General features: G+C 50.7%; 9 protein-coding genes across 9 annotated transcripts; 6 read left to right on the top strand and 3 right to left on the bottom strand.

Annotated features, from left to right (window-relative positions):
• Nucleotides 1-411: 411 nt before the first annotated feature.
• Nucleotides 412-3,257, top strand: N7477_006759 (uncharacterized protein; the record flags this gene model as incomplete). The annotated part of the gene is made up of 9 exons (XM_056968422.1): nucleotides 412-813; nucleotides 864-1,131; nucleotides 1,182-1,693; nucleotides 1,788-1,834; nucleotides 1,882-2,423; nucleotides 2,479-2,567; nucleotides 2,617-2,687; nucleotides 2,743-2,835; nucleotides 2,885-3,257. 9 exons carry the CDS (start codon nucleotides 412-414, stop codon nucleotides 3,255-3,257), a joined length of 2,397 nt encoding a protein of 798 aa, XP_056821218.1.
• A 625-nt stretch (nucleotides 3,258-3,882) lies between these two features.
• On the top strand, nucleotides 3,883-5,208 carry N7477_006758 (uncharacterized protein; the record flags this gene model as incomplete). Its single annotated transcript, XM_056968421.1, has 4 exons — nucleotides 3,883-3,885; nucleotides 3,987-4,274; nucleotides 4,549-4,570; nucleotides 4,826-5,208. 4 exons carry the CDS (start codon nucleotides 3,883-3,885, stop codon nucleotides 5,206-5,208), a joined length of 696 nt encoding a protein of 231 aa, XP_056821217.1.
• A 2,021-nt stretch (nucleotides 5,209-7,229) lies between these two features.
• N7477_006757 (glycoside hydrolase family 16 protein) lies at nucleotides 7,230-8,375 on the top strand (the record flags this gene model as incomplete). The annotated part of the gene is made up of 2 exons (XM_056968420.1): nucleotides 7,230-8,032; nucleotides 8,084-8,375. The coding sequence occupies 2 exons, from the start codon at nucleotides 7,230-7,232 to the stop codon at nucleotides 8,373-8,375; spliced, it is 1,095 nt and encodes a 364-aa protein (XP_056821216.1).
• Nucleotides 8,376-9,412: 1,037 nt separating this feature from the next.
• N7477_006756 (bifunctional cytochrome P450/NADPH--P450 reductase) lies at nucleotides 9,413-12,933 on the top strand (the record flags this gene model as incomplete). The annotated part of the gene is made up of 5 exons (XM_056968419.1): nucleotides 9,413-9,527; nucleotides 9,575-9,820; nucleotides 9,869-10,309; nucleotides 10,358-11,344; nucleotides 11,399-12,933. The coding sequence occupies 5 exons, from the start codon at nucleotides 9,413-9,415 to the stop codon at nucleotides 12,931-12,933; spliced, it is 3,324 nt and encodes a 1,107-aa protein (XP_056821215.1).
• An 816-nt stretch (nucleotides 12,934-13,749) lies between these two features.
• On the top strand, nucleotides 13,750-15,415 carry N7477_006755 (MFS transporter; the record flags this gene model as incomplete). The annotated part of the gene is made up of 9 exons (XM_056968418.1): nucleotides 13,750-13,795; nucleotides 13,840-13,967; nucleotides 14,030-14,204; nucleotides 14,253-14,323; nucleotides 14,374-14,456; nucleotides 14,507-14,592; nucleotides 14,645-15,046; nucleotides 15,101-15,183; nucleotides 15,236-15,415. The coding sequence occupies 9 exons, from the start codon at nucleotides 13,750-13,752 to the stop codon at nucleotides 15,413-15,415; spliced, it is 1,254 nt and encodes a 417-aa protein (XP_056821214.1).
• A 530-nt stretch (nucleotides 15,416-15,945) lies between these two features.
• N7477_006754 (uncharacterized protein) lies at nucleotides 15,946-16,876 on the bottom strand (the record flags this gene model as incomplete). Its single annotated transcript, XM_056968417.1, has 3 exons — nucleotides 15,946-16,248; nucleotides 16,314-16,670; nucleotides 16,787-16,876. 3 exons carry the CDS (start codon nucleotides 16,874-16,876, stop codon nucleotides 15,946-15,948), a joined length of 750 nt encoding a protein of 249 aa, XP_056821213.1.
• An 899-nt stretch (nucleotides 16,877-17,775) lies between these two features.
• Nucleotides 17,776-18,597, bottom strand: N7477_006753 (fungal specific transcription factor domain-containing protein; the record flags this gene model as incomplete). Its single annotated transcript, XM_056968416.1, has 1 exon — nucleotides 17,776-18,597. One exon carries the CDS (start codon nucleotides 18,595-18,597, stop codon nucleotides 17,776-17,778), a length of 822 nt encoding a protein of 273 aa, XP_056821212.1.
• Nucleotides 18,598-20,097: 1,500 nt separating this feature from the next.
• N7477_006752 (alpha-galactosidase) lies at nucleotides 20,098-22,322 on the top strand (the record flags this gene model as incomplete). The annotated part of the gene is made up of 4 exons (XM_056968415.1): nucleotides 20,098-20,355; nucleotides 20,403-20,713; nucleotides 20,779-20,994; nucleotides 21,035-22,322. The coding sequence occupies 4 exons, from the start codon at nucleotides 20,098-20,100 to the stop codon at nucleotides 22,320-22,322; spliced, it is 2,073 nt and encodes a 690-aa protein (XP_056821211.1).
• A 313-nt stretch (nucleotides 22,323-22,635) lies between these two features.
• Nucleotides 22,636-24,341, bottom strand: N7477_006751 (uncharacterized protein; the record flags this gene model as incomplete). The annotated part of the gene is made up of 4 exons (XM_056968414.1): nucleotides 22,636-23,294; nucleotides 23,338-23,803; nucleotides 23,867-24,178; nucleotides 24,216-24,341. The coding sequence occupies 4 exons, from the start codon at nucleotides 24,339-24,341 to the stop codon at nucleotides 22,636-22,638; spliced, it is 1,563 nt and encodes a 520-aa protein (XP_056821210.1).
• Nucleotides 24,342-24,751: the final 410 nt, after the last annotated feature.

Genomic DNA, 24,751 nt, shown 5'->3' with positions numbered 1-24,751 from the left:
CCCACATATTGACCTTTTAATCTCCGTGACTTCAGATGTTACATCTGTTCCAGAGCTAGGCCCTTTGCCCGCCGATCAACGATGTCATGGCGCTCGCGAGACCCTGAACCCCCTAAATACCCCAACTCCGACACCGTGCTTGCACCACGCATGTGGGGTAGAAGCTCCAACGCAGTAATCATGTCTCTCCTGGATCGACAATTCATAGCCCGGAGCTCGGCTTCTTCGCCGACGTCGAAGCTCAGGGTTACACCTCACACCGCATAAGGGAAGGATCGGGGTCCGGTATGGAATGTATAAAGGCGGGCAGACGCGACGTAGACACCTCGAATTACCCTTTCCCACAGATTTTCATTTGCTAGCCGTATCTATCTTGCTGAGGTCCTTTTTCTGAGCCTTGCAGATCCCAGTATGATAAGGCCCGTTATGCGTTCTCGGCTTTCTCCCTTAGGGGTAATGTTCCTCCTCGCCGGTGCCGTCACAGGTTCGTCGGACCTGTCGCAGCATGTCAACGCATTCATTGGCTCCGAAGGACCAGAAGCTGGAACGGGGTTCGGCGGTGGGGACATCTTCGTTGGCGGGACGCGTCCATTTGGCGTTGCAAAGGTCGGAATCGACACGACTGCGGTGGATTGGAATACGGCTGTTTTGAATGGTGGATGGACGCCCGATGGCAATGTGACGGGCGTCAGTATGATGCATGAGAGTGGTACGGGTGGTGCGCCGAAGTATGGATTGATTTCGCAGATGCCGTTGACTACAGTTGACGCACCGGTTAATGTGCTTGATAATTTGACTTATAGTCAGCCGAGAGTCAGTTACTGAGCCTACTCTAGTTCAACGGCGATGCTGACTGGTCTTAGGTTGGTAAAGATACGGCAAGAGTGGGATACTTCAAGACTCAATTGAAGAGTGGTGTCACCATTGAGTTGTCGGCTTCACGCCATGCTGGCATCATGGAATATTCGTTCCCGGAGGGCGAAAAACATGTCCTGGTTGATGTCTCTCATTATCTTCCGGGATCACCAGGTGATCCAAATGGACAGTTTTTCACTGGCGGCGAGATTCAGATTGAGGAAGATGGGAAGGCCTATTCTGGATATGGAACCTACATCGGCGGATTCAACAATGGTGAGTCTCTCATCAAACCCTAGTAACTTCATCTGACTAGAACAATTAAGGTGCACCTTTCACTGTTTACTTCTGGGGAGAATTCTCCGAGAAACCAGAAACTGCCCATGCATTCTCCGGAGACAACACATCTCCCATGCCACGTTACCACAACCATGATAATGGCGGTATGGCACAAGCAAAGTTCGATCAATCGCAAAGGATCACATCGGGCCCCATGAATGACCGCATTGGTCTCCTCCTTAGCTGGAAAGACGGCGCTGCTGCGCATATCGTCTCGCGCGTTGGAATTTCTTCCATCTCAGCTGCCAAGGCTCGCTCCTATATCCAAAAGGAGATACCGTCTTGGAAACTGAATGACACCGTCACCGACTCCGTGAAAGAGTGGAACGAGGATGTGTTCAACAAAGTTCAAGTTTCGCTAGATGACACGGCAAATCTGAGCCATGTCCGCCTGCTGTACAGCTCGCTGTACTTTATTCACATGATGCCTTCCGACCGCACGGGGAGAATCCTCTTTGGGACTCAGGAGAGCCGTATTGGGATGACTTCTATACTATGTGTAAGTCTTGGCCTTGCTAGTTTGGTTGCACTCATCCTAACCTCGACTAGGGGATATTTTCCGCTGCACCGTGAGCTTTTATCATATTTTCCAGCCCGAGTACTACGAGTCTATGATTCGTGGTGTTATCGATATCTACAAGTAAGGAGACCGGATCTCTCAATCTGACCTGCTTCTAACAGAAGCAGACATGAAGGTTACATGCCCGATGGCCGCTCCAGCAACTGGAACGGTCTCACCCAAGGTGGCTCCGACGCCGACAATGTCCTCGCCGACGCGTATGTCAAAGGTCTTCGTGGTGGAATTAATTGGACCGAAGGATACCTGGCCATGAAGAAAGATGCAGAAGTAACTCCTTATAACACATTCGACCCTACAGACTTGACGGCTAGTACGAAAGAAGGCCGCGGTGCCCTGGATGACTGGAAAGAACTGGGATATATTTCGCAAGACCGCAATACCCGTTGTATCTCGCGAACCGTTGAGTACGCGCTCAATGACTTCGCTGTCAGCCAGATCGCCAGGGGTGAGATGCCTGGTGATGTCGAGACGTATCTGAATCGGTCGGCGAACTGGCAGAATATCTGGGATCCCAGTGTCGCGAGTTTGAATTTCACCGGATTCTTGGCGCCGAAGCTTTCCAATGGCAAGTTCAATACCAGTGACTATGATCCGCTGCTTTGTGATGGATGTGAGTGGCAGTCCATTACCTATGAGGGGATTCCGTGGGGTAAGTTGTGGGATAATCTGGCGTTGGAGAGCAAGATGACTGATCGCGACGGTAGAATACTCTTTTGTGATTCCTCACGATGTGCAGACACTTGTCAAGTTGATGGGTGGGGCTGATACGTTTGAGGATCGCCTAGATTTGATGGTAGGTGAGATGGAGCGAAACCTTGCAATAAAGATTGACAGCTATCTAGTTTAAACCGAACATGTCTGTTCAGAATCTCGGTGCCAATGGTGCAGGTATCACGACCTTGATCAACATCGGGTATGCATTGAATGGAAACCCAATGGGAGAATTCAAACTGACCATAGACATGCAGAAACGAGCCTGACTTTGCTACACCCTACTTATACAACTACATCAATCAGCAGTCCAAGAGTGTGAAGCAATCCCGCAGCCTGGCTACTCAGTAGTAAGATGGCCCTCGCAGTACAAAAGATCACATGCTAAAGACCACCCAGCTTCAAAGACGCTGCTTACGGCGTCCCTGGTAACAGTGATGCGGGCGCCATGAACTCCTGGCTGTTGTGGCAGATGCTCGGGATATACCCGATCGTCACACAGCCCACCTACCTGCTTGCTTCACCCTGGTTCCCCGACCTCAATATGACCGTCAACGGGAACCGCACTCTGCGAATCTCCGCCACGGGTTTGGACGAGGGCTACTACGTGCAAAGCGTGAAGATCAACGGTCAGCTGTGGGCGAAGAATTGGTTCGAGCACGAGGATGTCATGACACAGGGCGGACACATCGAGTTCGCACTCGGCAAGGATGCGAAGGCCTGGGAAACCGGCGAGGTGCCCCCATCGCCAGGACATTTGGATCGGAACTAAGGTATACCAAGAGCCGCGGCTCTTTCGTAGCACAGCATAAATCAAAGCATGTGGACATCACCTTTCAAGGAACTTGCCAAGCTAGATCGTTCCACGGCCCCGCAATGTGACAGCCGTGCGACATGCATGCCTCGCAGACTGCAGGATTCTCACGTAGCCGGACAGGCCGAACGCCCTACCAAGCAACAGTGCAGATAAAGCACGCAAATCAGGTTCGACAATAGCCCATGGGCGAGTCGAAATGCTCACGTTTCCGGGTTTCAGGATTCCACGATCCGAGGATCGCTGCTAGTCACGGCTGCCAAGGCCGACGCTCGATTGACGTCAGACGCGGGATGAGGAGGTTGGGGGAACTTTACAGATCCTTCTTTCGCTCGTTCTTTTAAAACCCCCGCGAGATCTGGGTTGGAACCAGTGTTTTTTTCCTCCTTTTTTATTTGTGCCTGGCCACGAGTTCATTCTGGGTCCGAATGCATTGACGCGATCGAGGATTATCGTTGCAGACCCACTTTTCCATAGTGTGGGATCGATCCCAACACAGCAATAGAAAAAAAAAAGCCCAGAAGCAACGATATTAATCGAAGACAACATTGAAAGAAGGATCTACTTAACCCCACTTCAATCGATGGTAAGTGCAGTCTACATTCCACGGCGCAAATCCATATTCCCGGGCGGGCCGACAGAGAACCACGGCTCCGAATGCCGATTTGCATCTAACAACCAGAACAGGCTCCTCTCAATTCTCCCCTCGTGGCTCGTGCCCCAGACGGATGCCCCAGCACAATATCCGGCGGAGGAATCGCTGGAATCGTCCTTGGCTCGATAGCAGGGACCCTGCTCATCCTTTGGCTGTGGCGGGTTTGCAGCTTACCCGGCACCTGGAGTGGCGGAAAGGAGCCAGATTTTGGCTATCGTCCTCCGGTGACTCGTACCTCGAGCAGCCGCAGAAGACGGCGCAGTCGTGGCCCATACGTGGACTATGTTGAAAAGTCGCCGTCGCGCCGGTATCGTGATGATGTGCGGCGGCCTCAGAGGGTGTATATTGCTGAATGAGGGAATTCGTTTTGGGATCGGGAAACATGAAGTTCAATGAGTAATGAGTAATGTGACAGCTTGGATTGTATTTAATGGGCATCGTGCATGGAATGTGAATATGACAGACTGGTCCGGGACAATGTTGAAGTAGAAGCCGCTAGTTGAAGGATTTGAAGCCTGGATCTGTAGCGAGACTTAATTATCTAGGAACCAATATATCTACACCAGTACTTGTGCTGACTAGAACTTATAAAAGCATGGCTTAAACGGTGAATCAGGTATGCGTCAGCGCCAAGGGGGTTGAGTCGGTTCCGGTGGTCACAAAAGGAAGTAGACTTTGTGCGGTCGAGAATCACATCTCTTTGTGAAATCATTGGAGCATTTCAAAATGGTTTGGTCCTCCCTGATATTGCGTTGAGGGATCCAGTGTGAGTGCCATCGCATAGCCCCCTCTATTGGAGATGGCTTACTGACGAAAGATAGAGTTGACAAACAATAAGAGATCCTTGACAAGTTAGATAACTTCCTTCTAGGCCTCAACAAGGATAACTTTTCGTCTACTACCTCCGCGGCCAAGACTGGTGTCTCGACTCTTACCCAAATCGAACACGATGTGACGCCGGACTGGCCCAAGCTAGTCCGCAGGATGACCGATTTTGGTAAATTTGAGATCAAAGCAGAGCAGAATAAAGATCTCATTTTCAAATGGACACCTCGTGCGTACGAAAGTGCGTCGTTGTCTCCTATGGCATCGAATCCCGAGTTCTTCGCGACAGATCCGAGCCCCGGATACGAAAAGATCATGTCTGTGACGTGGGCATACTCGAACACCACAGCAGCACTCTCAAATTGTGAGGTGAAGACTGTAATTGAGCATTCCTCGACGGATATCCAGAAGTTCCTGGATATCATCTGAGCAACCTGGGGCGTATTGGACATGACGAATCTCGTTCAAGCCAGAATCACCTCTCATCAGACATAACACTTCGACACGAGGAATGTCTGCGCTATCACATCTCCAGATCCGCTACCTGGATGGCAAAGAACAATTTCAATCTTAAATCGCTATAGGTATGTGGAACCGATGCAACAACTCGTTATGGGTGAAGAATCTGGCAGCGCTATGATCGAGCCGGGGGCTTGGATGAGAAGAAAGTTCTTGTTTCCAAATACTGTAAAAGTCGCATCGGACATCGAAGTAGTGGCTGCTGTGTGGGGTTTGCACCCTGTTTCTGAGACTATACATGGCAGGGCGGTGAAAGAAAGAAAAGAAATACCTTGTAGCAATGACTTCTTTGGGAGGGATAGATGGGGTGGGAGACGAAAGACCCTCCAAATTTTCTTTGCAGAATGAAATTACAGGGGAGTGTGTTTGTGTCAATGCGAAGGAAGAGAACATTCCTAGGTCACCAACTGTATGGGCGGAACATTAGATATCTTCATAGCTAGAAGCAAGAACTTTTTGTCTTCATTACTGCATTCTGTAAAAGGGTACAGTACGTGTTGAACTATACACATAAACGACAGCTAGAATTAGCAACCCAACACAATAATCGTGGATATTATGTAGTTCAACATATGTTCTCTAGCAACCAACAATATCGCACATGCCCCGATGACTTGATACATAGACGATCGACCCTGGGGTCAAAATTTGACGGAGCGCGTGCGTGGTACAAGATCGATGATAAATGTCCGTGTCACCCATGAATAACAATTTCACGCTCGGCAGAGGCTGTGCAAAATTTAATGCGGGCTCATTTGAGACACGGCACTTGGCACACAACAGCCGACGCCGCAAAGCTTAGTAGCTGTTAGGTACACGGTCGCAATGAACGGCAAGATGCACTGGCCGGCCTGAGAGCAGCTAGCAGCTAGTCCACGCAAAAGCTGTTCGAACGGTTGCCGAACAGTGGAAAGATAGCGGAAAGCACGAAACCTGGAAAGTGAGGGGGTTCCACAGGGTCTTAGCTTGAAGGTGGGTACAGTGGATTCACGGTGGCACAAGTGGGAAAAGTGGGAGAAAACTAGGGGGGCTCTTTTTTTTTCCCTGTCTAGGGTCTTGAATTAGAACCAAGGGAGAGCAATAGGAATCACCATTATCTCGATGTGATTTCATCATTTGATTATGATATGCAAGTGGCCCTTTGTTTACTTTTACTTCGTGCCAAGGTCGCCCGAACAGAGATGGCAAGTCCAGACCGGGTCATCTTTCGGAGCTAACCAAAACCCAAAGGTCACTAAGTACTTGGCTGACTTGGCTGACTTGGCTGACTTGGCTCGGTGCCTTTGTCTCTAGGGGATCAGCCCGACACGAGGAAAAACGATTCACAGATAACACGATCCGAGTGATCCTTGGACTCGTCCTCCTAACGTTCGAATGGTTGTTCTCAAGCCGTAGATCTGACTCTTATCGACCAATAACCAGCCCAGCAAGACCTATGCGGACTCGGGCCAAAACCAATGTGGTTTAGATCCAGGCACGGGGCCGCCACAGTTCCCGATTAGGCCCAGGGGATGTACGGGCTGCAGACCTTCACTAACTCGCCCTGGGTTAGCACCGCTCAATTCACAATAATCCGCTGCCAGCTTTTCCCCTTACTGCGGCCCTGAGGGTCCTGAGGGCCCTGACTGATTCTAAGTCCCTGGAGCTAATCCCCAATCGAGCACTAGTCGCCCATGTCGTGAGCCCACTTGGTCTCGAGTGGCGTTGTTTCCCCCCAAACTTCCCTTTTCTTTATGCTCTTCCTCTCATAACTCTCCCACGAATCTGTGCTGCTGGTGGCTTTCCACCTTTCGATCCTTAATCTGTGTGTCTCTTTCGCACATCCATTCCTTTTTCAACTATACCTCGAGGTTCCACCTCGTAGCCGTTCCTTGTGCCCTTTCGGGGATCGCCCACGCAGTATAGGGGAGCGTGAGCAAATTCGATACACCATGCAGACCTTCTTTAACCTCGCCGTGCTGGCGACTCTGGCCAGCAATGCCTTCGCTCAAACATCCACCCTCTGTGACCCGACCAAGACGTCTTGTCCGGCCGACCCAGCGCTGGGTACGACGCATGAATGGTATTTCAACACCACCCTCGACACTACCATTTGGAACATGACGACCGGCGGTTATACTACCACCGATGAGGGAGCCGAATTCACCATCAGCAAGGAAGGAGAATCGACCTTGCTCCAGTCAAACTTTTATATCTTCTTCGGTGTGGTCGAATCCTGGGTCAAGATGGCCGTGGGCGGTGGTGTGATCAGCAGTGTGGTGCTGGAGTCGGATGATCTGGACGAAATCGATTGGGAATGGGTCGGATATAACACCAGCCAGGTGCAAAGCAACTTCTTCGGCAAGGGCAACAACACTACTTTCGACCGTGGCGGTTTCCACGCCGTCGCGAACGCTGATACCGAGTTCCACAACTATACGACCTACTGGAACTCGGACAGGCTCGAGTGGTGGATTGATGGCGAGCTGGTTCGTACTGTTCCTTACTCGACGAATAGCACCCTGCAGGGCAAGAACTATCCGCAGACACCCTGTCAGGTCAAATTTAGTGTCTGGCCCGCTGGTCTGAAGGGTGCGGCCCCGGGAACTATTGAGTGGGCCGGTGGCTTGGTTGATTATAGCAAAGGACCTTTTACTATGACGGTGCAGAAGATCCGTGTCCAGGACTTCCACACCGGCAAGGAGTACAGCTACGGCGACCACTCCGGAGACTGGGAGAGCATCAAAGTTGCGGAGTAAGTTCCTTCTCAAGCGTATCCTGCAGCCACCACTAACCACTCCCACAGAGGAATCTCGACTATTCTCGACCACATCAACAACCCTCCCAAATCTCTCGCTGAGAAGTGGGACGACCTAGGGACAGGCGCCCACGTCGGCGTCTACGTTGGAGCCGCCGCCGCCGCCGGCCTCGTTATCGTCGCACTGGGACTATACTGTATGCGCAAGCGTCGACAGGGCCGCCTCGAGCATGCTCTCGGCAACGACCAGTACAACAACGAGCGTAACGAGATGCAAAACTACCAGAACGACTGGAAGGCAAGCGAGTGGCGAACCAGCGGCTATCATCAGGTCAAGTAAACCTCGCACGATACCTTTCTTCTAATGAATGGTTCTGCGAACCTTACCCGTCTCGGTCTCTCAGACGCCAGTGGCCCAAGGCTTGATGCGACCACTGCCCTTCTCTTGGGGGGGGGAGTGTCTAAGGATCCTGGGACCGCCCTAATGACCTTTCTCTCAAATTTTTTTTCGCCGTCTCGCTAGGTGGCTTTTGCTGATATCCATTCCTCGGTCTTTCTTTTACCCCGGTCAAAACCGTCGGCGTTCCAGGCTGTTATGCTGCCATAGTCCCTACACATCGGGAGCAGTCGTTCGCAAATGCATGATCTGTACATATTTTCCGTCAACCCCGGCTGTTCATTGTTTCTTCTACCCATTCAACATCTTAGAAAAAAAATGGTATGAATCGAGAACTCACTGTTTTGAGTCCATTTCGCAGATGGGTCCACTCTATAATTAGGCACAGCTATCAGCCCGAAGCCACCGCCGCCACTGGCGCTCTATGGTGAGGTAATTGACTGGGGAGCTTTAGGCATCCACAATGGGCAGGTTGCACACAGTGTACAACTCACAAACGATTATTCCACAAGATCGGAATTGGTGCTTGTCCTGCCGTTGAATGCATAAAAAACCCATGAATAGATTGGGTACGGAGCAGCAGCTTATGATGGAAAAACGACCACAAATTGCCAAGTAAATCGGTTAGCTCGTGAAAGAACCGAGGTTGGTGGAGTGCGCATCTTAAGTGATTTGTCGTGGGAATGTGTTGAAACATTCGACGTCTGACAACACGAGGCGATTTTGGAGGGGCAGTCGCCCTTGTGCATAAAGACGATTATAATTCATATATTCTCCGGCTCGACCTCGGGCGCAACTGACTGTCAGCCTCACACCGAACTTCAAACTCAAGGACCGGCGGTTGAACTTCCCGATTGCGACAACACCGAGTCGGACGGAGTTGGTGAATCCCTATCCCGCTTTGATCTTCGATCCGTGATCTCATAAACTTCTGTTTCTCTACTCTTTCTTTCCTCTGTCCATTACATTCGACCGTCGCAATGAGTGCAGAGGTCCCTATTCCCGCACCTAGAGGGGTCCCTATTATCGGCAACCTCCTAGAGATCGAGGCCGACGTGCCCCTCAACAGCTTCGAGCGACTCGCCGAGACCTATGGTACAGCATGCGCTCTGCAGATCAGAACACCACTAATTTAGCTGCAGGCCCGATCTTCCGATTTACTACCTTTGGCCAGACACGCGTATTCCTCAGTTCACATGAGCTTGTCGACGAGGTCTGCGACGAGGAGCGATTCACCAAATATGTTATCGCCGGTTTGAAAGAAATTCGCAATGGAACAAACGATGGTTTGTTCACCGCAAATTACCCGGGCGAGGAGAACTGGGCGATCGCGCATCGAGTCCTTGTCCCCGCGTTCGGGCCGTTGATGATTCGCGGCATGTTCGATGGTGAGTTCGATCACAGAGGACATGTGGACAGCTCTAATTTTCACCTAGATATGTACGACATTGCCAGTCAGCTCGTCATGAAATGGGCGCGCAACGGGCCAAATGTACCCATCACCGTCACCGAGGATTTCACCCGTTTGACCCTTGATACTATCGCACTTTGCTCAATGGGCACGCGCTTCAACTCATTCTATCATGATGAAATGCATCCCTTCATTGAGGCGATGACTGGTCTTCTTTCCGGGTCTGGTAACCGGGCTCGCCGTCCAGCTCTCCTCAATAGTCTTCCTACCAGTGAAAACGCCAAGTACTGGAACGATGTCAATTATCTCCGCAACTTGTCTCAAGAGCTCATTGATGCTCGGAAGAACAATCCAATCGACAAGAAAGATTTACTCAATGCTCTCATCCTCGGTCGCGATCCTCAGACGGGCCGAGGAATGACCGATTCTTCGATCATTGACAACATGATCACCTTCCTCATTGCCGGTGGGTGTCGGGCGCTATAGCGAGTTTATTACGTGCTAACAGCTCCAGGCCATGAAACTACTTCGGGCATGCTATCGTTCATGTTCTACTACCTACTCAAAACTCCCAGTGCGTACCAGAAGCTCCAAGAAGAGGTCGACCGAGTCCTTGGGCGACGCAAGGTTACCGTTGATGACCTGTCAAAATTCCCTTATCTCACGGCCGTCATGCGAGAAACACTTCGCTTGAAACCGACAGCCCCAATGATCGGGATGCATGCGCACCCGGAGAAGAACAAGGAAGATCCAGTCACATTGGGCGGTGGCAAGTACGTCCTGCACGAGAACGAACCCATTGTCTTAATGCCAGGCAAGATGCAGCGGGATCCTAAGGTGTACGGCGAAGATGCGGATGAATTCCGCCCGGAGCGAATGCTCGACGAGAATTTCAACAAGCTGCCCAAAAATGCCTGGAAACCATTCGGTAACGGCATGCGCGGCTGTATCGGTCGTCCGTTCGCCTGGCAGGAGGTGTTGATTCTCGTCGCAATGCTGATGCAAAACTTCAACTTCCAGATGGATGACCCAAGCTATGATCTCCGACTCAAGCAGACGCTTACTATTAAGCCCGAAGGATTTTACATGCGGGCCACCCTCCGCCATAACATGGACCCGACTAATCTGAGTCTGATGTTGGGTGGTACCCCGGATCTGCACAAGGAGGCCGAGGCTACCGGCAGTGAAAGGAAGCCTAAAATTGTCCCTGCCGGCGCCAACCTGAAGCCTATGCACATCTTCTACGGAAGCAACACGGGAACCTGCGAGGCATTCGCGCGCCGATTGGCGGACGATGCAGTCGAATATGGATATTCAGCTGAAACTAGTCCCTTGGACTCAGCGAGGGAGAACATTCCAAAGAATGAGCCCGTTGTCTTCATCACGGCCTCTTATGAGGGACAGCCGCCAGATAATGCTGCCCACTTCTTTGAGTGGCTGAATGAACTCAAGGGCCGTGACCTAGATGGTGTGAATTATGCAGTCTTCGGCTGTGGTCACCGTGAGTATCACACTAATTTTATTATTTGCAAGTACCTCTACTAAATCACTCCAGACGATTGGGCCACAACCTTCCACCGCATTCCCAAGGCAGTTAACGAGCTCGCCGAGAAGAACGGCGCTTCCAGGCTTTGTGACATCGGCCTAGCAGATGCAGCTAACTCCGATATGTTCACTGCATTTGACAGTTGGGGTGAAACAAATCTCTGGCCCGCCGTCGCCGAAAAGCTTGGTGGAGTCCAGAAAACCGAGAAGCCCAAATCCTCGCTGCAAGTTGATGTAAGCTCAGGCGTGCGCGCATCGACTCTTGGCCTCAAGCTTCAACAAGGCTATGTCGTCGAGAACAAGCTCCTCACACCGCCAGGCGTGCCTGCTAAGCGACACTTGAAATTCAAATTGCCATCAGACACAACCTACCAGTGCGGTGACTACCTGGCCGTACTCCCAGTCAACCCAAGCTCCGTCGTGCGTCGCGCGATTCGTCGCTTCGACCTCCCTTGGGACGCAGTCTTGCGCATCCAAAAACCAGAGACAAGTGCAGGCCCACGCTCAATCCCTATCGATATTCCTATTTCCGCCTTCGAGCTCCTTTCCACCTATGTCGAGCTCTCTCAACCTGCTTCCAAGCGCGACATGAACCTTCTCGCCGACGCAGCCACCGAAGACGCCGAAACTCAAGCTGAGCTCCGCTACCTTGCCTCTAGCCCAACCCACTTCACCAATGAGATCGTCCGCAAGAGAATTAGCCCCTTGGATCTCCTAATGCGCTACCCAGCAATCAAGCTCCCTATCGGCGATTTCCTGGCCATGCTCCCACCGATGCGCGTGCGCCAATACTCCATCTCCTCATCGCCTCTCTCCGATCCCTCAGAATGCTCAATCACATTCTCCGTCCTGAAGGACCCCGCCCTCTCAGGCCTCGTTGACGGCGAAACATCAGATTATCTAGGCGTCGCCTCAAACTATCTCTCCGAACTCCAGACCGGCGAACGCGCACACATCTCCGTTTGCCCCTCGCACTACGGCTTCAAACCTCCATCTGATCTTCAAACCCCCATGATCATGGCTTGTGCAGGCAGTGGCCTCGCTCCATTCCGCGGCTTTGTCCAGGAACGCGCAGAGAAGATCCGCGGCCGTTCATCATCCGCTGGATTCGACCAACCTGCCAAGGCTATCCTGTACATCGGCTGCCGCACAAAGGGCCAAGATGATATTCACGCCGACGAGCTAGCCGAATGGGCCGCACAAGGCGCTGTCGACGTCCGTTGGGCATACAGCCGACCCGACGAAGGAAAGGGTCAACATGTCCAGGACCGTATGCTAGAGGACCGAGAAGAGTTGACGGAGCTCTTTGATCAGGGTGCTCGGATCTACGTCTGTGGTAGTACTGGTGTTGGGAATGGTGTACGAGATGTCTGCAAGAAGGTGTTCCTTGAGCGGAGAGCGGAGACTATCCGTAAAGCAAAGGAGGCGGGTCAGGATCCTGAGTTTGAGTATAGTGAGGTCGGGATGGATGATGAGACTGCTGCTGAAAGATTCTTCGAAGCTTTGAGGACGAAGGAGCGGTTTGCTACTGATGTTTTTACTTAAGCGGATCTCGGATTAGCATTTAGGGTGTTTTCATTACGAGACTGCAAATATGTCACTGTTTTTTACTGGATAGACTACTCCTAATCCCGATTACATTCATAGCACCTTGAGCGTCCATTTCTAGAACTTGTTAGTCTGATGCTGAAGTTGCAAATCGCGGGCACATAAAGCTTTCCCTTTGCGTAACACTCACAAATTATTTGCCATAGGAAAATATGTGACAAAATCGAGAAAAGAAACACATGGATGCTTGATGCGTGTGATTCACACTCTTAAAACCTCACATGGTTTCTCCATCCAGACGACATGTCTGTCATATCGGAACGCGATGATTGGCAATGGCACAGGACATAGTGGCAGCCCAAAGCCCTGGAGACAGCACAGAAAACATCCACGCTAGACCTACTAAGTAATCTTTCAGTCTGACAGCCGTCAATCAAAACTTCTTTCCGTAATGATTCATCGATGTTGTGGGACACATAGACTAGACTTCAAGTCAAGGATCAAAACCATTCTTCACATCAATCCACCATCTTGCAGCCCCAGTTTATGGCGTGTGGGGCCTGCCCCATGAATCAATTCAACGAGTCGCGATGACAGGTCGAAATCCGGGGAACGTGTGGAGCAATGCGGGGAAGAGCAGCTCTGGGGGTTTAGCCCCATCGCCAACAAGCCTACTCGAAATGAAAAGGAGCATGAGCGCCTCTGCATTTCATTCATTCTTCCTAGCCATAGCTCCTGCAGGTAACTCTCTTTAGGCAAGCAATAATCTTGAAATCAGGCTGCAAGTAGATCTACCTCCATTCGTCTTCCGTCATGCAGAGCAAGGAACGACGGCCAAAAGGCCGCATCTTGTGCATAGGTAAGATATCCTGACAATTTACCGGTGCAAAGCATTAATCATAGTCCACAGTCACGCTCATGATGGCGACATCCCCGGAACGGTGGATCTGAGTGCGGTTGAGGGCGATGACACGGCGTACGGCCAGGCGCTGTACCCTGTACCGGCCGAGGATCCCAACGACCCTCTTCAAGTATGCGTTCCCCGTCGACTGCTGATCCAAGATACTCGCATTAATGCTAGGTTGATCCGCAGTGGCCCATCTGGAAGAAAAATACCATCCTCCTTATTGTGGCATTTTACTCTTTTCTTGGGAACAGTTCCTTGACCGGACCGGCCGTCTACATTAGCTTATACAGCAAAGAATTCGAGATCTCGCCGGCTCAAGCGTCTGGACTGATCTCTTATCCAAATTTGGCATTTGGATTTGGTATGATTGAGCACTGAGAAGACTCGAGGGTTGCTGATGGCTTTTTAGGGTCGCTTCTCCTTGTACCCCTTTACTTGAAGATCGGACGACGCCCGGTGGCGCTTTTGTCTATGTCTGTGGTATGTGAAACCTGTTTACATCAATCTAAAGCTCGACCTAAGTTTATCAGTTTGTGGCCGGCTTGATCGGTGCCTCGAGGGCTACGAGCTACACCGGCCTCATGGTTGCCCGTGTCTTTCACGGATTCAGCAGGTTGGTCGCACTTGAACATACACATTGAGTCTTTAATCAATCTTCCATAGCGGCGTCTGCGAGAGTCTACCTGTGCAGCTTGTCAACGACATATTCTTCATCCACGAGCGCGGAAAGAAGTTGGGCTACTATACTTGTTAGTCGAAATGAATCGGTGCCCGTCGATTTTGATTTCTAACAAGAAACAGTGTGTCTGTGTTTGGGATCGACAGGCCCTTTATACGCTGGTTACATGCTTGCAGGAGGTTACTCGTGGCGACTCTTCTTCTACGTCGAAGCAGCCTTTGCTGCCGGTCTTCTACTAGCGGCTTTTTTCTTCGTCGAGGAATCGACCTATCACCGCTCCGGGCAATCGTCGCTTACGCATTCATCGTCACATTCACTCAAAGCTGATCGGTCTGAGAAAAATGAAAAAGAGGCGATAGAGCTTGAAAATGTCTCGTCTATATCGGTACCTCGAAGAAAGAGTTTCTTGTCTACTCTTAAGCCTTGGAGCGCCATTGACCCCGAGCCTGATTTCTTCATGACTATCGCTCGGTCATTCACGTATTTCTTGGTTCCTGCTGTATTGTGGGTGATTACTACCTACGGTATGCGATCCATAGAGATATCGAGGCAAGCTTATGTACTAATTCTTCGTCCAGGACTGTATATTGGCCTCGGTGCCCTCGCATTTAATTACACATTCCCGATAAAAATCACCGCACCACCCTATAACTGGAGTGAGGTACGGACACTGAATTCTTGTCCCAGAGAGTAAAAGTACTAATGAACAACAGACAAATTCCGGTCTCATAGCAGTCGCCTCCTTCATCGGCTACCTCCTCGCCCTCCCATTCACGTCAACCTCCGACCGCTTAGCCGCCTACCGCACAAAACGCAACCATGGGATTCGCGAAGCCGAAATGCGTCTTCCAGCCCTCTTTCCCGCACTTCTCCTCGCCCCGCCGGACTGGTAGTCTACGGGTTCACGGCACAGCGCGATCTCCACTGGATTGGATACTTCGCCGGGGTCGTTATGGATCAATTCGGGTCATACTTCTACTTTACCTTTACGCTTGCGTACGCAGTGGACTCATACTACGCCAATACGTCCGAGATGCTGATTGCCATGAATATGGGCAAGCAGGCTATCTCATTTGGCATGGGCTCATATCTCTTGGATTGGATCTTGACGAGGGGATATGCGGTTGTGATCGCGGGGATATTTGGAGGTATTCTACTCGCTAACAATCTTGCGGTCGTCGTGTTTGTTCTTTTTGGTAAGAGGATTCGAAGATTTACGGCGAGATCTTGGCTGGGGAGGCTTCATCAGAGGACTGCTACCCGGGATATGACGCACTAAGCGTAATCACTGGGCAAATTGCAGTTCATTGATATTTTGATAGGGCCAGATTCCCTGGAGCCATGCGAGGGTAGATGGATCAATGTATGACTCAGAAAAATCCACATTGGCGGTATTTTGAACTGGCTTTGCAATTCGATTCCATTACTTTGAGATCATTTCTTCCTCAACAAGAGGAGGCACTCCAACCAAGTTTGCCATTTCTAGTCCATTTTGGCCCTTCAGCGTCTCTTCTCGTAGCATATCAGCCCGCTGAATAAGTTCAAGCAAAGGCTTCTCAGGCACACCTCCCACGGCCCCAGGACCTTGCATCCAGAGGGACGTTGTTTTGGTCACTATTTCCCAAGCACGATCCGTCTCGGGACCATTCGGACGAGTACTTAATTCGTCAAGAATGTGGACAATGGCCTCCTTTTGCTTGTGACTTCTGCAGAGCCAGCCCAATGCCTAGTGATATCATTAGTCTGCAAGAAATATGCAAATTCAACAAGCTCAATAGCAGTTCGAAGGACCGACCCTCTATACTCTGGTTCCGGTTCACGCGGATCAGAGGACGAGAGCTGCTTATGCACCGATACCCAAGCTTTGGACAAATGGAGGCGAGCGATTGTGGCGAATACCCAATGAAATGGAATCCTCAGATCGAAATGATTCAGATATCGCTCATGGAGAGTTGCCCCCACAGACTTGATGCAATCTTCTCTGCTTTGCATTGATGCGACTGTGCTCAAAGGATGTGTCGATAATTCCACTTCATTAATCATGAAACAGGTTACAAGGCAAAGGGTGATGTCGGTAAAGCCCTGCTTCTCAGGCGGAAGCTCAATCATATGTGGCTCAAGGTCGACTCCGTCAACATTTACAGGGTACTGTCGCAACAAAGAATTACGGACCAGGTATCTGGCCAGATCTATTGCGTTACGGTCCAGGCTGAATGACTCAGCCAGGGTGGTGGGAAAATGGGGGTTTGTGGTTCCATACTGACCACGGCGGCAAAGCAAATCGAGAGCATGAGAGCTTCCCTAGCGGGATCAATGCTCAAGCCTTGTGTGGCATCCTCAGTTATCCTCGCCATGGTAGGCAGGTGAAGAACAGCAACCAAAGGCATGCCGTTTTTCTGATATATACGCAAAAGTGTTTGGATCTGCAATGGTTGAAGGTAACAATCTCGAAATGAATCCTGGGACAACGGGCGACTGCTTTTGCCATGCCATTTTCCAAGTGGCAGACCACAAAAACCATGGTAGAACTCCGGCGATTGAATGTTTTGACCTCCATCCAAATGAGAGGATTTGATGGAATCCTGTTCATGGGTTTCCAATTCAAGACCCTTTGAAGATTTCAGCTGTTCAACTTCTGTTTCCAGCTCTGTCAAGCAAGCAAGTAGCTCGCCAACCGGAGGCCGATTAAGGGTCCGTGGTGCCCGCTTAGGGCTCGGAAAAGCACATAGGTCCCCTGTCTTAACGCATGCACCACAAGGGGTATTTCGATCACACCGGACTTTTCTCTCATTGCATCGTTTGCAACTCCGACTGTTGCGGGGAGCCACAGATGGCCGCGAGCTAATATGTGACATCACAGAAGCATATTTCAAAATTCTCGGCAATCTGAAAAGAACAAAACAAAGTACCACAAAGACTTGCCATCGGAAGGCCAAGATGCGGTGGACGTGAGATTAGGTCACCCTTTCAGCAGTTCAACATGATGGTCCAATCGCTGTCCTTAATTCAAGAGCTTGGAAGTATCCATCTTGAGCGAAAGAATCTTGGGACTTGGCTAGAGGCAAGCGGTTTCGATACCAAATGGGAGGGAAATCCATCAACTGTACACTTTTTTGTAATATTGCTTGCTGTAAACGAGTTTGGTTGATAGCAGAGAGGCGATGTAATTATTGCCCCTTCAGCTAGAGACATGCGTCTTCATCTCCTGTTTGGTCCTCAAAGTAGCGTGAATCATTGTCGAATTCGAGCTCGTTTAAAGAGGAGTGATTCCCAGGCCCGCAAGGGACCACGGATCTTTCCCATCAGAATTTATTGCCTTGTCACCCATCGGGCTGGCAAACTCAACCAGAAAGCGTACCATCCACCGGTCCATACGGAAACTAGTATCTGCAGAATTCCTACATGCCTCATGAAAAGCCATCAAACGATCCATGCAAAAATCCAAAGTTGGCCATAGGTCCCGTAGACGAGTTAGGAAAATGAAGTTCTTCTGCAAACGCATCTTCGCGAGTGCGACATTGGAATCATCAGGATCGAACAGCAAACTATGAATCTGCACGGTGGAAGAAACGACAAGAACGTGTCCGATCATGTTATACTTGACATCGCACCCTGGTTTCTCATCAGAAGCATAGACTGTGTCACATAACTTGCTGGCATGCTGCTTGCATTTGTCTGCGAAGTATCGCGTCTGTGTGAGGTATCCTTTTGAGTCGTCCTGCAAGAATCGGTAGAACAACATCTGACCATAGTGATAGTATCCAAGGTAGATGGCCGCGAACATGCGCCCAAGGCCTTGGGCGGCGTACCGCTCCATATTCTCCCGCGTATCTCGCATGTGATCTGGAAGTTCCTGAAGCCACACGTCCAGCTGATTCGAAAGATCTTCAAGGTTGCTGATGATCACCTCGGTATCTAACTCTTCTTCGGATGCACGGATGTTCAAATCATTGATCTGCAATAGGATGCGGTTCAAACGGACCATTTCAGCAAGTAGTGATGATCTCCGGTCCGTGTCAATGGCGACATCAAATCCTTGACTCCGCTTCATCCCAAGAAAAGCACGTTCGTCCATGGGTAGAGGCACGTCTTCTCTCGGTGTTAGAAGCCTGGGAAGCCGAACACCGGATGAAGACCACACGTCAATCATATTAAGAGCCCACCACACTAGAGATTGTCAGTGTCGAGGCCGCTCAATTAGAGCACTAGTGCTTACTGCGAATGTTGACTTCTTGCTCGACCCTACTCGTCGCTTGGCAATTCGGAAGATCGAGCAACTGGGCCATCCGACACGCAACAGCGTAGTAGATATTTTCAAGAGCAGGTTTGCCATTGGTGATAGCGATGGCGCCAAGCAAGACACAGGCTTGGATGGTGGTCAATGAGACATCATTCCAGTCTAGCAATTTTTCACATTCCTTTGCATAACCCTGCCCTCTCTCCCTTGGATCTATCCCGGCAAAGTGTGCGTTTGTTGAGAATCTAAAACAAGCTCATCATAAGCATCCGTCCGTATGAGTGCACGAAATAAGAACAGCTAACCGTGCCGAAAGCGCCATCATGCCACAAGTTAGAATGCGAGGGGCTTGCCCTCGATTCATGTCCTCCACAAAACTTGGTGGGTGAAATAAAGTGTGAAATTGATCATGAATATAGTCGAAGTAGAGCTGCACGAGCTCTGCACACAGCGATTTGGTGGGCAATGCGCCATTGTCTACTTGTTGTGCATAGAAGGAGTTGGCAAAACTGGGCTGATCGTGACCGTGTGCGCCTTTACCCGGCTCACCATTCGAGCATGGCAAGCCTCGAGCAACACAGAAAATGCAAGGCCGACCCGGTGCACGACTCTCACATTTCCGTCGCCGCTCACTAACATCGTCAGTCAATAGGCCGTGTTTGACCGGGAAGTACCGCCTACCGACACGCAGCACAGGCCTTAGCCCTTCTCATTTCGGATCTTCTGCACAACGGATGGCTGGAAAAACCGCAAGTTCCAGGAGATGCCGTACGCCGATCTCCACAGCGGGGGTTCAGCAACCAGGGGCTCTTTCTACACTCCTTTGAGTCCACTTGTGCCTTGGCAGTCGTGGAGAGGCGGAATTCATCATCTGCAAGCCAATAAGACACACTCAAAACCGCCGCTATTGACATGTCACTCCACTCCGCTGAGCTCGGCCTCATCGGGGTTCCTCCGCTTTCTGGCGCTGCTCCCCGCACCGTGTAAAAGGGTCGTGAAGACCGGAGAAATACTACATCATTCACTGGAGTCCGACCTTGCAACTTTTTCTTGATTGGCTTGCTGATCCGTCTTCGGGATGATGGGTCGGTACATTCTTGAACTTGTGCGAAATTATAAAAGGGTATGTGACCGCATTTCGTGGTACTCAACTTTCGAAAATACATCCTGAAGCAGGAAAGGACGGCTAAGATGGTCCTTTTTCGCAAATAGTTTGGCGCCTGCTGCAGGGCTGGTGGCGCTTCTCGGTTGCCCAACCGTGGCCCAAGCTGCCTCAAGTAATGGTAAGCTATATGGACATCTTCTCATCCTCGACTCATCTGCGACCAAATTCTGATCATGTGTCAACCAGTTGTTGTGGACGGTACAAGCTTTGCCCTTAATGGCGACAATGTTTCCTATCGCTTCCACGTAGACAATAGTACAGGCGACTTGATATCCGATCACTTCGGAGGCACCGTCACTGGGGACATCCCCACTGATATCGTCACTTCGGTGACTGGCTGGGTCGGCAATATAGGCAGAATCCGTCGTGAATTCCCCGACCAAGGCCGTGGTGACTTCCGTACCCTGCAATTCGTGTTCGGCAAACCGAGGGTTATACGGTGTCAGATTTGCAGTACCAGTCTCATACCTTGGTGCAGGGAAAACCCGGATTACCGGGCCTGCCGGCTACATTCGGCACTGAAGACGATGTAACAACCTTGATTGTTCATCTGTATGACAACTATAGCTCTGTGGCTGCGGACCTTTCTTACTCTATCTTTCCCAAGTACGACGCCGTTGTCCGAAGTGTCAATGTCACCAATATGGGCAAGGGGAACATCACCGTCGAGGCGCTGGCTAGTATGAGTGTGGACTTTCCATTCGAGGATCTTGATATGATCACCTTAAGCGGTGACTGGGCACGAGAGGCCCATCCTCAGCGAAGAAAGGTTCAGTATGGCACACAGGGGTATGTTCATCCTCCTGTCGTTCTTTTCGATCGAAGACTCTGTACTGATTCCTCATAAATTTTAGGGTCGGAAGTAGCACAGGCTACTCTTCGCATCTCCATAACCCTTTCTTGGCACTGGTAGACCCAGCAACTACGGAAAATAGTGGTGAAGCATGGGGCTTTTCGCTCGTCTACACCGGTTCCTTCTCCGTCGATGTCGAGAAAGGTTCGCAAGGCTTTACCCGTGCTCTCCTTGGCCTGAACCCAGATCAGCTCTCCTGGCCGCTTGGGCCTGGCGAGTCCCTGACCTCTCCCGAATGCGTCTCTGTATACTCTCAGTAATGGGATCGGCGGCATGTCCCGTATGTTCCATCGTCTCTACCGCAACCATCTTATCAAGAGCAAGTTCGCCACCTCGGATCGGCCGCCTCTGCTCAACAGCTGGGAAGGTTTGGGCTTCGACTACAATGCGAGCACAATTGTCAATCTTGCCCAGGAATCAGCAGACCTGGGCATCAAATTATTTGTTCTGGACGATGGCTGGTTTGGTGTCAAGTACCCGCGCGACCAGGATAATGCCGGTCTCGGCGACTGGACTCCTAATCCCGCCAAGTTCCCCCATGGTCTCGCTTCGCCTATAGGCCAAATCACAGGCCTCCAAGCTGCGAATACTTCGACTCGTCTGCGGTTTGGAATCTGGGTCGAACCCGAGATGGTCAACCCCAACTCTACCCTGTATCACGAGCACCCAGACTGGGCCATGCACGCTGGGTCTTATCCTCGCACATTGCAACGCAACCAACTGGTACTTGACTTGGCTCTGCCTGAGGTACAAGATTTCATTATCGATTTTATGACGAAACTCCTCAACAGCGCGGACATCTCCTACATTAAATGGGACAATAATCGTGGAATTCATGAGATGCCCTCCCCAGCCACCGACCACAAGTACATGCTTGGAATGTACCGCGTTTTCGATACCCTGACTACCCGATTTCCCGATGTTCTTTGGGAAGGCTGCGCCTCCGGCGGTGGCCGCTTCGACGCCGGTGTTTTACAGTACTTCCCTCAGATCTGGACCTCAGACGACACCGACGCCATGGAGCGCATCACCATCCAGCTCGGAACGTCTCTCGTCTACCCACCCAGTGCCATGGGAGCCCACCTCTCTGCAGTCCCCAACCAGCAAACTGGACGCACCCTTCCTGTCTCATTCCGCGGCCACGTGGCTATGATGGGTGGTTCATTTGGATTGGAACTCAATCCAGCCGACATGCCCGCAGAAGACAAAGCAGCTCTACCGGGTCTCATTAAGCTTGCTGAGAAGGTCAACCCGCTTATTCTAAAGGGAGACATGTACCGTCTTAGTCTACCAGAAGACTCAAACTGGCCGGCTGTTCTGTTCATCTCCGAGGACGGGTCGCAAGCGGTGCTTTTCTACTTCCAGACTGCTCCTCGTATCAATAACTCTATTCCCCGTGTTAGGTTCCAGGGTGTGGATTCGGCAGCTATGTATCGCGTTGAAGGAAAGGGTGTTTACTCTGGTGCGACCTTGATGAACATGGGGCTGCAATTCCCCTTCGATACGGAGGTGGGAAGTATAGTCGTATTCTTGGAGAAGGAATGAGGATTTCCGATGGATACTCTGAGGAAAGGAAGAGAAGTCAACTATCTTTCGTTCTCTATTCATCGAAAAATAGGAAGGGTTTGAGCTATTGATGAGTTGCGTAGATACTGATGGTCTAAATTTCTGCTACGCCTTCAAGGCCGGCCCTTATCGAGAATCATACTTGACGCAGATACTTTCATGTCTCTTGACAGAATTAAAGCAACAATTAGAGTTCATCATTGTATAAGAACCATATGACATCCTCTCATTGAGAGTACACTGTCTACAAGACTTATCTAGAGTTGATGCCTACAAGCAGTCTACTGGTAGCTTAGACCATGCTTCCTAATCGCCTCAGCAGACCATCAAGTTCGGCGATACCCATGCGAATGATGGCGTCGGTACGCTCCCGGCTACTGGAGACTGCATATATACGAAGCTCATCCGCGTTGCCGGACGGACGTATGTGAGCGAAATCGCCATCGGCAAAAATCATGCGTATTCCGTCGGTGAAGTTAATCCAGGAGATCGCAGAGAATCCAAATTTGGCCGAGAATATACTACATAGTTCTCGACGCACCAGGACAAGTTGCTGAGCATGTGGCTCTGTTACTCGAAGGGTGGCGTGACCGGGATCAAAAGCAATGATGTTATCGTTGTCGAATGAGACTTTTTGTATGATGGCCTCAGGGGGTGAGTAGTGCTTCATGATAAGCTCGTTGGCCGAGGAAACTTGCGAATCAATGCGGCGCGGCTGAAACAATCGGGAAGGGTCGTAAACAATTTCCGGTAGTGTGCATTGTTTGTTGCGCGCCGCGAACAGAGCACAGAGCAGAGGTAGCACCGCATCGCGCGTAGGAAGTGCGCTTAGTATCCTTTCGTTTTGGTCAATATCGAATCCAGTGAGAAAACCTCCATTAGCCTCCCACCCGCAAACGCCATGGCGTCCTTTCGAGACAGCATTCTGGATACCAGAGATCACATAAGGACCTGCCAATCTTCGTCCTGGGCTCTATGATACCGGCTAAAGAACCGCGGTCGATGCCATCATTAGTGCTAATCGGCACGACGACGGCATCGGCACGCAGGTACTCAGCAACAATCATGTCCAACAGATCGCCGCTAAAGAAGCGGAGTCTGTCTCCTTCAGGAGCAAGGAGAAGTGGACGATCGCTGTCACCATCGGTCGACACTATTCCGTCAAATGTCTGTCCGGTTTCAGTGCAGATATCCTGGACGGTGTTGAGCTGGGCTTCGTCAATAGCTTCAGTATCGATCGGCAAGAAAGTTTCGCTCCGACCGGCAGGAGTCACGTCGGCGCCGAACATCTGGAGAAATTCAACCAAGAGATCCCGACCAACGACAGAATGCTGGTAGACGAGGAGTTTCATGCCTTCCAGCCTAAGACCCTCGAAGAAATCCCGGTAGCACTGGATGTAGGCTGTTTTCCCTTCCGATACGGCAGGCACAAGGTCGGGTAACACGTTGCAAAACATGCCCTAATCGTCAAATAGAGATTTAGCGTAGGGCTGGCTGAGAAGCTCTTTACGAGTACTTGCCACAGCATTATTAATGGGCTGTTCGTGCTTTTTCAATAACTCTCCCTTGGATGTATTAAGCTTGTAGCCGTTGCGTTCGAAAGGAATATGACTGCCCATAACCATGATGCTGCCCTTGCCGTTCTTGAGGGCAAAATGAGTGAGTGCAGGCGTAGGTATCGCGCCTAGATTAATCGGATGCATGCCCGCATCCTCTAAAGCCTTCCTGACCGCTTGGCAGAGACCACCGCGACCATTCTCAATCCGAATGGAGCTGGGACGGAGATCGTGCGCGTAGTAGAAGTCGTCACCAGCGTGAATGCCGCCCTCAGAAGGCTGAAGAGATTGCAAGGTAGCGCACTTCCGCGAGCACGTTCGTGTAGATCTCGAGTTGAGTTAAGTGGACCACCCAGCCGCGGCGGCCGCTTGTCCCAGAATTGAGAGCCTCGGGTTGGTAGGTCAAGTCTGAGCGAAGATCATCTATAGTAAGACCGAGCATCTATGTTTAGTATAGTGCAGGCTTTTATTGAGGGCCCCCCCTTCTTTTCCGGGTTGTGGTTATAAGACATCAAAATGAGCTTGAAAAGGCTACCTACATCTGCGGCAACTTTGCCGCGTATGGAAAACAAATAAAATGCACCGTGTTCAGATCCAACGACAAATGCTGAAAGGTTGACCGTGTACCGATTATCATTGGCTGTCTTGGATCTTGATCTACGTCTGTCTCTCCTCGGTAGACTATGTCAGTATAGCCTGTGGACAATGTCGTGGATGGCATCTTTGGTGTGATGATGGCTTCGCCGACAACAACCTATGACGCCCTGATTCACAACTTGCCACCTGCCTTATTTTGATCGCTTTTTCATGTCATGTCTTGTGAGCTTGAACTGCGCAATGAGAATGCAACGG

This window comes from Penicillium maclennaniae (assembly GCF_028827695.1).
Source record: "Penicillium maclennaniae strain IBT 15551 chromosome Unknown utg000006l:1.0-2513246.0:1.0-2515036.0, whole genome shotgun sequence".
Lineage (NCBI taxonomy): Eukaryota > Fungi > Ascomycota > Eurotiomycetes > Eurotiales > Aspergillaceae > Penicillium > Penicillium maclennaniae.
This window is presented reverse-complemented; position numbering and strand designations above follow the sequence as displayed.